The following is a 10,762-nucleotide window of genomic DNA, read 5'->3' as shown; positions in this document are numbered from 1 at the left end:
GTTTGGGCCTGTTTTGCGGCATCTGGGCCAGGACGGCTTGCCATCATTGATGGAACAATGACTTCTGAATTATACCAGCCAATTCTAAAGGAAAATGTCAGGACATCTGTCCATGAACTGAATCTCAAGAGAAGGTGGGTCATGCAGCAAGACAATGACCCTAAACACACAAGTCGTTCTACCAAAGAATGGTTAAAGAAGAATAAAGTTAATGTTTTGGAATGGCCAAGTCAAAGTCTTGACCTTAATCCAATCGAAATGTTGTGGAAAGACCTGAAGTGAGCAGTTCATGTGAGGAAACCCACCAACATCCCAGAGTTGAAGCTGTTCTGTACGGAGGAATGGACTCAGGACTGATCAACAGTTACCGGAAACGTTTAGTTGCAGTTTTTGCTGCACAAGGGGGTCACACCAGATACTGAAAGCAAAGGTTCACATACTTTTGCCACTCACAGATATGTAATATTGGATCATTTTCCTCAGTAAATAAATGACCAAGTATAATATTTTTGTCTCATTTGTTTAACTGGGTTCTCTTTATTTACATAGGACTTGTGTGAAAATCTGATGATGTTTTAGGTCCTATTTATGCAGAAATATAGAACATTCTGAAGGGTTCACGAACTTTCAACCACCACTGTGTCTATCTAAACCTCATTAGGAAACTTTTCACAAACTGAGCCTATATTTAACTCAGAGATTTTCTCGTTAGTCAGACTATCCCTCAACTCTCAACCTAGCTTGTAGCTTAGCAGTGGCTTGTTGTTGTTGTTTAACTTCAGTAAATATTGATCATGATGCAGGACCATCACCAGAGCTCATAGTTTACAGTGAAAACCTGTTTTAAATCTCATTGTTTTCCCAGAGTATTACACTCTCATCATCGAGACAGAATACAGAAATTAATAGGGCTAAATACAAAGATTAACAAAAAGAAAAAGAAAACAAATCAATAAATAAGTTTGTTATTGTATTTGTTATTTATTGCATTGTTTAATTTTATTTTTGTATTCATATGTCTCTGTGTGTCTTTATACCACCAAATACGCTAGGTCAAATGAAAAAAAAAATACATAGATGAATGAATGAATGAATGAATGAATGAATGAATGAATTTTGCTATTACTGACAGCACAATCCTAGCAACCTTAACTATTATTAATCATGCTTTATTCTGTAGCAGAGCTTTATATACAATAGTCCAGAATAGACCTAGGTTGTACTTCATATAGGCTCTGGAATGTTCTACACAATCCAGACCTTAGTTTACTGACATCGAAAATAACAAGCTACTGTTTTTGTCTCAGCTGCCATATCAGTCAGTTCTATCGATTCATAAGACTCCACGCTTCCTAAACGTGAGGCTGACTTTGTCACGTGACTTTGTTTCGGCCAATCACAAGGGCCGCTGCTTTCACAGGGAACTCGACACACACACACAGACTCTGTGCTGCTGAGCTCGAGACGGAGCAGAACGCGTATCTGTGTGTCTGGTTTGGTTGGTGCGCAGCGGCAAGGGCACGACCGGCGACGTTTCGAGCAGAGCGTCCGAAAATATCGTGAAAAGAGATGGTCTTTTCTTCAGGACCGACATAACATTTAAAGGTAACGTGTCTGCTGCAGTCGTTTCTTTTCCATTATGTGCTAAAATGCTATAAATGAAAAGTGCGCTGTCGGAGTTACATAACTCGCGCGGCGGTGACCCAATTTCATTCCTGTTTCTGTCTCAAAGTTTTCTAGTAATAGCTTCCGAATATGTCCATACGTTTCATTAAGGAATAGTCGAGTAACAGTGTCGAGGTTTTGTTATATTTGGATGACTCGTACGCGTGTGAATCAGTGTTTACTGACGGAGTGTGTTCAGTTTCTCCCAGTTTGCATTGACCTCATTTCCACTCTGTAAGATGTTCAGGACCCTGGCTCTGAGTCTTCATCATCTCACACATCATTTTACTTTCCTCACACTAGCTCTCAAAAGGACCGAAAATGATTACCAGGAGCCAAACGGTTCTCGAACGTTTTTCACTTTTTTTTATTAATTAATTAATTTATTTATAACCTGGTGTTGTGTAAGACGTTGGCTAAGCTGCATCATGTTATTTAGGGATAGTGGTGACTCAATGGGCTTTGGGTTACTGATCAGCCCCAGCACCACCTAACTGCTGCCCATGGGCAAGACCCTTAACCCTATCCTATAGCTCTGCTTACCCACATAGAAGTGGGATTAAGGTGTAGAAGACTGAGGCCAATAGAATAATAATAGAAGACTTTTAACAATAGACATTGTTGCAAAACAGCTTTACAGAATTTCCATCCATCCATCCATTATCTCTAGCCGCTTATACTGTCCAACAGGGTCGCAAGCGGGCGGCACGGTGGTGTAGTGGTTAGCGCTGTCGCCTCACAGCAAGAAGGTCCAGGTTCGAGCCCCGTGGCCGGCGAGGGCCTTTCTGTGCGGAGTTTGCATGTTCTCCCCGTGTCCGCGTGGGTTTCCTCCGGGTGCTCCGGTTTCCCCCACAGTCCAAAGACATGCAGGTTAGGTTAACTGGTGACTCTAAATTGACCGTAGGTGTGAATGTGAGTGTGAATGGTTGTCTGTGTCTATGTGTCGGCCCTGTGATGACCTGGCGACTTGTCCAGGGTGTACCCCGCCTTTCGCCCGTAGTCAGCTGGGATAGGCTCCAGCTTGCCTGCGACCCTGTAGAACAGGATAAAGCGGCTAGAGATAATGAGATGAGATGAGATTATTTATTATACTGCTGTGGCTGTTTTCTCCAGCTTGCCTGCGACCCTCATCTCATTATCTCTAGCCGCTTTATCCTTCTGCAAGGTCGCAGGCAAGCTGGAGCCTATCCCAGCTGACTACAGGCGAAAGGCGGGGTACACCCTGGACAAGTCGCCAGGTTATCGCAGAGCTGACACATAGACACAGACAACCATTCACATTCACACCTACGGTCAATTTAGAGTCACCAATTAGCCTAACCTTTGGACTGTGGGGGAAACTGGAGTACCTGGAGGAAACCCACACAGACACGGGGAGAGCATGCAAACTCCACACAGAAAGGCCCTCGTCGGCCGCTCGGCTCGAACCCAGGACCTTCTTGCTGGGCACGGTGGTGTAGTGGTTAGCACGGTTGCCTCACAGTAAGAAGGTTACGGGTTCGAGCCGAGCGGCCGACGAGGGCCTTTCTGTGTGGAGTTTGCATGTTCTCCCTGTGTCTGCGTGGGTTTCCTCCGGGTGCTCCGGTTTCCCCCAGAGTCCAAAGACATGCAGTTAGGTTGACGTGGGGTGGCCTTGGGCTGAGGTGCCCTTGAGCAAGGTACCGAACCCCTGACTGCTCCCTGGGCGCTCTAGGCTGCCCACTGCTCTGGGTGTGTGTGCATGTGTTCACTGCTTCAGATGGGTTAAATGCAGAGGATGAATTTCACTGTGCTTGAAGTGTGCATGTGACGAATAAAGGTTTCTTCTTGCTGTGAGGTGACAGTGCTAACCACTACACCACCATGCCGCCCCTTTACGGAATTTGAATGACTTAAAGCATGAGCTAATTTTATCCCTAATCTATCCCCAATGAGCAAGCCTGTGGCAATGATGGCAAGGAAAAACTCCCTCAGATGACATGAGGAAGAAACCTTGAGAGGAACCAGACTCAAAAGGGAACCCATTCTCATTTGGGCAACAACAGACAACATGACCATAACATTAACAGTTTTAACATGAAGTCAGTTTCGTTGATGTTATAACTCTTCATTGATGGAAACTTCAGTGCAAAACTGTTCCTGACAACTGCAGTCCTAAAGTTAGCAAGTCAACTGTAGTCCTCAGCCATAAAAGCATTACTGTAAGTGTCCAGAGCATCTTCCAAGTGTGACTTTCAACTGTCCATATGGGGCCATCCTCCACACGAGCGATGTGATGAGACTCCAGCCAGACGTAGGGCATCAGGATGGATCAGGCAGGTTCCGAGGAGTAGAAGAGGTCAGCATCTCGATCTCAGGATTGACATGTAACTCAGATTTGGGGGGGAGAAGAGAGAGAGAGAAAACAGTTGTCTGTTTTCCTGGACTTTTTAAAACTTCTCTTAGCTACTTCATTGTATAAATCAGTCTTATGCTGAACAGTAAATACTGTTTGAAGAGCAGGCTGAAGGAGAGACGGGGTAGGAAATGGTGTTTATGTTTCATGCTAAAATCAGGCATTAAGGTGAATGATGAATTACAGATGTTGGCACGCAGAGACTATAGAATAACGAGTTCTTGTAACTTTTTAACAAATACGTCCTTTCATTAAGAATAGTAACATGTTTCTGCATCTGTGAAGACTTGTCCTTGCTTTTAATTATAATAATGCTGCATGCACTCTCTTCTCAGACAAGTTTTTTTTCTCTACCAGGCGATTGCACATCGCTTAAAATCATAAAATCTGAGCTTTGTTGCAGTGTAACAGAGTGTTTAAGCACATGTTCACAACCTTGGTTCTGGAGCACTCACTGTTCTGCATATTTTAATGTTTAGCCTACTCTAACACACCCATTTCAAGTAAGGAATGGCTGATAATTACCTGAGTAAGTGGAACAGGTTTGTTAGAGGAGGGAAAATACTGAAAAAAGCAGGACAGAGAGTACTCTGAGACCACGGTTGGGAACCTGTGTGTTCGAGTTTGAATGGTGATGAACAGTAAATTGTGACAAAATAGCTTTTGGAATCCCGCTTGAAGTTCATGCCAGCATTTACATCACTAATGCGTCAGCACTCTGAATCAGATGCAGCCAAGAAAACTGAACGTCACTGATGGAGAATTCTTGCAGATAGCACAGATGGACAGGATGTACTGTATGCCAGAATCTGAGCAGTCAGTCCCCAGTCATGAAGGAAAAGAGTATTTTGGAAAGCAGATAACTATTCTAGGCTCAGTGGTCATAGGCAGATATTTATGGTAGTAAAAACTTAATAAGCGTACATTTTGTTGTTGTTGAAAACCTCTCATCTAACTGGTTATAAATAGAGAAACTGATGCTCATTGGTATTGGTTGTGTACTGTTTAGCATGATTTATCCTGAAATCTGTGATATTTTTGTATAATGATGTACATTATGCATAATACGTATAACGTACATGTTATAAGAAGCATTATATATTTTATACATAATGTATAATGATGTATTTTTAAACCTGTGATCATAGTGATTTGATCAAATTGCAATGCAAATAATTTATTTATTTAATGTTTTCTTAAAGGTGTTGTGGTGTGGGTTTTATTTTATTTTATTTTTTTACATATTTGAATTTGGGGGCGGCACGGTGGTGTAGTGGTTAGCGCTGTCGCCTCACAGAAAGAAGGTCCGGGTTCGAGCCCCGTGGCCGGTGAGGGCCTTTCTGTGCGGAGTTTGCATGTTCTCCTCGTGTCCGCGTGGGTTTCCTCCGGGTGCTCCGGTTTCCCCCACAGTCCAAAGACATGCAGGTTAGGTTAACTGGTGACTCTAAATTGACCGTAGGTGTGAATGTGAGTGTGAATGGTTGTCTGTGTCTATGTGTCAGCCCTGTGATGACCTGGCGACTTGTCCAGGGTGTACCCCGCCTTTCGCCCGTAGTCAGCTGGGATAGGCTCCAGCTTGCCTGCGACCCTGTAGAACAGGATAAAGCGGCTAGAGATAATGAGATGAGATATTTGAATTTGGCCTATGAGTAATGAGCCGATCCTCTTTCATAGGTTTGCTAACAGACTGTTTTCCTGTTTCTTCATCATGTAAAGCTGACATACTGAACATGGCCCCAAATTCCATCCACTGGTTTCGGAAGGGCCTGCGTCTGCATGACAACCCTGCACTTCAGGAGGCAGTGCGGGGTGCAGGCACCATCCGCTGTGTTTACTTCCTGGACCCCTGGTTTGCTGGGTCCTCCAACCTTGGGGTCAACAGGTGGAGGTGAGTGGGTTTTTGGGTTTTGTTATGTACTACTGATGGTTAAGTTAGCAGTGAATCTGAAGTATTATGCATGCTCCCTGTAGCATAAATTTATGTTTCTAAATCTTGCAAAATAAACCACATAGTTGTAGTTGTCCATGTCTGTGAAGTACTTGCTGAGTCTGTCTATCTATCTATCTATCTATCTATCTATCTATCTATCTATCTATCTATCTATCTATCTATCTATCTATCTATCTATCTATCTATCTATCTATCTATTATTATTATTATTATTATTATAAAAATAAGTAATTGTATTCTATATGATCATTTATGTGCTTGGTTCACAAAAACAGGGAAATGTTATCACTAAAGTATCACTTAACAAATAATCTTGAATAACAAAGGGTTCTCATTATTACCTTAACCTGAAATGTGAGTAACCATTGACCTAATACAAACTATACTTGGAATATAAGTACTTTTTGTATGAGACCATGGCATGCTAATTGCACACATTAGTTGTATTGTCACCTGAGGAATTCTACCATACTGACCAGTTTTTAATTAACTACCTACATTACTAAGTTGTACAAGGTGTGCTTCATGCAGTATACAGATAGCAGTAGTATACTACTATAGCATTATTATATATGCTCATACATATTAAATGAATACATTCAAGGCAACACAGTGCTTTGTTTAAGTCAGTGCACTAATTACTCTTCGGTTTCACTTAACTGCATTCTGACTTTATTTATTTATTTTCATAGTAAAGCGAAATGAACATTGATCTAAAACAAGATACCTTCTCCCAGACCTGATGCTGTCACACTGATCATTTCTATATTGTGTCATTTTAAATATAGCAGCACATAGCAGTTCAACCACACTGGGGATCGTTGCTTTGTTAGCATGATTGCTGATTCTCATGAGAAAGTAGGCCAACTAAGAGATTAACAGATGCTGAAAGTGGAGTCAGCCCAAATTGGAAGCAGTCTGTCACAGATCATGTCATTAATCTTCGCTAATTTACTGAATGGAAAATGTTAGTCTGCTTTAAACAGCAGTTCACCAGATTATCACATTAAAAGTAATGTACACGTGAGTGCACCTGTTCTCATTAGCTGCATGTGTATTTATAATATCCCCAGTCCTGGTTGAATATTTGTTGCATGAAGGCAAGTATTATGTCTATTCAATCTAATGTGCTGCAACCTAAACATGAACAGTCTATGAACCTGTTAACACTGAAGCCTTCAGTATAAACTAATAATTAAGGTGTTTGTCATAATATGCAGGTAAGTCAAATGAGAACATTATTTTCTTTTTTTAATTTGCATTGTTTACTGCAAATAGGTGTCGCAAAATTGTATCCGGCTTAAAGTAGCAGTAGAAGGGGCCTTTGAAAACAATGGCCCGATAGTACTTTTAACTTTTTCACTACAATTTAATGCATCGTTTTTCTAATGTATGCACTTATACGGTTTTCTTTTGACTCCTGCTTATGTAACTGTTCCTGTAATGCATGATGTACACAGTAAATGCTTAAACCTCAGAAGTCTCATGGGCAGATTTAATTTATGGAGTGTTTCAAATAAGAGTGCCACTTTTTTAATGAATAAAATGACTGCAGTATATCCTGTCTAATGGACTATGATTCTTCAGTGAGTCTACCGTGTCAGTAGGTCTTAGTGATGAATACGGTTTGACCCGTTTTCATCATGTTTAATGTGTATAAGCAACAGGCTTCACATAAAATCACTTCTGAAAACAGTGAAAAAAAAGAATATATAGATGTCACCCTTTATATAGTTATCATGCCTGTTGAATAGCAAGAAGTGTGACGGTGTGATGCCTTAGTATCACCTGCAGGAATATGAGACCAGTCAGACAAGAATGACTTTTAGTGTCAGAACGTTGCGATTATTCTGTCCCCCCCCCTTTTTTTTTTTTAAAACTTCAGTGCCCATGAGTTTGTCATTGTAACTTTAAAAAAATATCCTGCTGCACACCCTATGTAGTGGTAGACTATCACATGACCCAGAGAAATCGATGCCGGAAACGAGATATTTTCTTTCTTTTGGAAGGTATAGGAAGCGCTATTGTAGTTGAAAGCAGGTCACTAGGCTAATTTCATGCCCTCCAGTGGCTGCATGCTTACGTGTTCATATGTAGGGCAGGGCAGTTATATAAGTGATGTATGACTGAGCAAAGCGTCGAAAAATGGGAGTTTTCAGCAACCCATTCAGAGGACACACACTGTAGGTCAAACAAATTAATGAGTTTATATAATGTATTTATTAGTAATATTTAAGCAGTTGACTGATTCATGCTATTTTCTAATACTCATTGATTTTGTAAATCAGTGCATGCTTTTGTGAATGAAGCTCAGAAAATAAGTGTGGGCTTTTTTTTTCTTTTTTTCCCTTTCTTTTTAAGCAGTCTATCAGGGAGTTGTATAATGGAAACATGGCAGGGCGGGGGGAGTTTTCTATGTGGAGCATGGGCAGCTTTGCTGTCTGGCCCCTAATCACGGCTTTGCCGGCGGTCCATCTGACTTTGGGCTCAGTCTGAACACTTTAGCCAGAGCACAGACACATGTGGGAGATTAACCAGGCCATGTCTTGACACCAACCAAATGAATTGGAGCACGTGTTTACTTAAACTTAGTTAAATGTAAAAAAAAAACCTTATTGTTTGGTTGCTGATTCTGGCCTTTTATTTGTTTTGTTGGTTTCACAATTACAATCACGCCCCCCCAACACACCTACAGTTTGGTCCAAAAGTCTGAGACTTTATTGAATATATAGATTTATTTTTTTTATTTAAAAGTGGAAATAAACAGAAGGCTTTATAATTTTATGTATGGAGTAATTGAATTATACACTCACCGGCCACTTTAATAGGAACTTGTTCTTGGTTCTAAAATTCCTGTTCTTGGCTAGCAGGAGTGGGAACCCAGTGTGGTCTTCTGCTGTTGCACGCTGAGATGCTTTTCTGCTCACCATGGTTGTAAAGAATTGCTATGAGTTGCTGTATACTTCCTGGCAGCTTGAACCAATCTGGCCATTTTCTTCTGACCTCTCTTATCAACAAGACGTTTCCACACAGAACTGTCACTCACTTAATTTTTTTTTCACCATTCTGTGTAAACCTGAGAGACTGTTGTGTGTGAAAACCCCAGATCAGCAGTTTCTGAAATACTCAAACCAGTCCATCTGGCACCAACACCCATGCCACAGTGAAAGTCACAGAGATCACGATTTTTCCCATTCTGATGTTTGAAGTGAACATTACCTGAAGCTCTTGATTTATATCTGCATGATTTTATGCATTGTCGTGCTGTTAAAGGATTGGCTGTTTGATAACTGCATAAAAAAGCAGATGTATGGGTGTTCCTAATAAAGTGGCTGGCGAGTGTATTTTTATAATTGAAAGCGACAAAAGTAAATGTTCAATATCATGAACATTTAATATCCACGATTGTGCCCAATTTTAGGCCTTTATTTAAATGTAAGCAAATTTGCGATATCTTTGACCCTTTTAACTGCTTTGTACAAAAGGTCAGATTTTCTTCATGCCTAATCTCTTCTACTCAATCATGTGTTCAGACAGCACTCCGATGAATTTGATCTGAAATGGATCATCAGGCTTGTGGAGTCCATCCCAGTTTGAATGGATCATTAATGCAAAAAAAAAAAGGGGGGGGATGTATGAAATAATAAGAAACCCTGAAATTCATGTACAGTTGTGGTCAGAAGTTTACATACACTTCTCATTGACATGAATGTCACGGCAATATTGAGCTTTCAGTGATTTCTTTGAACTTTTTTTTTTTTACCCTGGGGGAGAATGATTGTACAACAAACATCTGTAATAGAATAAAAAGATTTTGCTGCGCATGTTTTATTTTGGATTTTCTGAAATCTGTCTATCTAAATAGTGTTGAGGGTGATGGGATCACACACTTCACAGGTGGAAGCTGTCACCTAATGATGTTAAGATCTTTTACATGAGCTTCAGAGTCGGTGTACACAAACAGTTGTTTGAACCATAAATATCTTTAAACCTGTTCACGTCCAGATGGGCAGTTTGTGAAGAAAGCTGTGAATAGCTATAAGATAAGACCATAGCTTACTTAGGAATGGGAGCTGTTTATAGAAAAGCTTTAGGATTTAAATCCTGCAGAAGTACAGTGTTGCACGTGCAGTCAGGTTTAGAAATGCCCTGAATAGTCTGCTGGTCAATCTTTCTCAACTTTTTCCTGATTTATGCAGGCAGTACATGTATTTGACGCTAGAGGGTAGTGTGGTTACATGATCAATGCATTTCTACTACTAGGCCTATAACTGTGGCTTAACAAGGACTGCTAAAGTGCGACTGCATAGTCGGAAGGCGTAGTTGTGCAGGATACAGGGCCAGATTAGCCTGGCTTGTTTGGGGGGGGGAGCAGTAAAAATGTCTGGGTGGATGGGTGTCCTTTGTAATCATGCTTGCTGCTAATATTATTTTTGGAGAATTTTTTTGGAACACACACTCCCTGCCATGTGTTTTGTTTAAAATTTCTCCATAGCCATCCATAAGGACAGTGGGATAGTGTTCCTCTAGTTCAGTGGTTCTCAACCGGGGGGGGGGGGGGGGCGCGCCCCCCTGGTGGGGCACGGAGGTACTCCAGGGGGGTCGCGAGTAGGCTTCATGTATGGAGGAAAAAAAAAATCTGGGGCTAACAGGCTATAGTAGCTAAGCAGATGCAACACATTTACCCATGTCAAAATGCAGGACATTGGACTATTACATACAAATCAATACTATTATAAAATCTATCATCAATCTATCATAAAATCTTGTGT

At 41.0% G+C, this 10,762-nt stretch overlaps 1 protein-coding gene across 2 annotated transcripts in view; it reads left to right on the top strand.

The window, feature by feature from the left end:
* The first annotated feature begins 1,464 nt into the window (after positions 1-1,464).
* Positions 1,465-10,762, top strand: part of cry3a (cryptochrome circadian regulator 3a) — a 32,167-nt gene continuing 22,869 nt past the window's right edge. Inside the window, exons 1-2 of one of the 2 annotated variants that reach the window (XM_060932076.1) lie at positions 1,465-1,605; positions 5,756-5,927. In XM_060932076.1, the coding sequence (XP_060788059.1) occupies positions 5,770-5,927 (158 nt within the window). In that variant the 5' untranslated portion in view covers positions 1,465-1,605; positions 5,756-5,769. Of the gene's footprint in view, positions 1,606-5,713; positions 5,928-10,762 lie in introns of both variants that reach the window. The other variant, XM_060932077.1, reaches the window with a different exon arrangement.

This window comes from Neoarius graeffei, chromosome 10, assembly GCF_027579695.1.
Source record: "Neoarius graeffei isolate fNeoGra1 chromosome 10, fNeoGra1.pri, whole genome shotgun sequence".
Classification (NCBI taxonomy): domain Eukaryota; kingdom Metazoa; phylum Chordata; class Actinopteri; order Siluriformes; family Ariidae; genus Neoarius; species Neoarius graeffei.
Note: the sequence above shows the minus strand (reverse complement) of the source record. Positions and strands in the feature narration are given on the sequence as shown.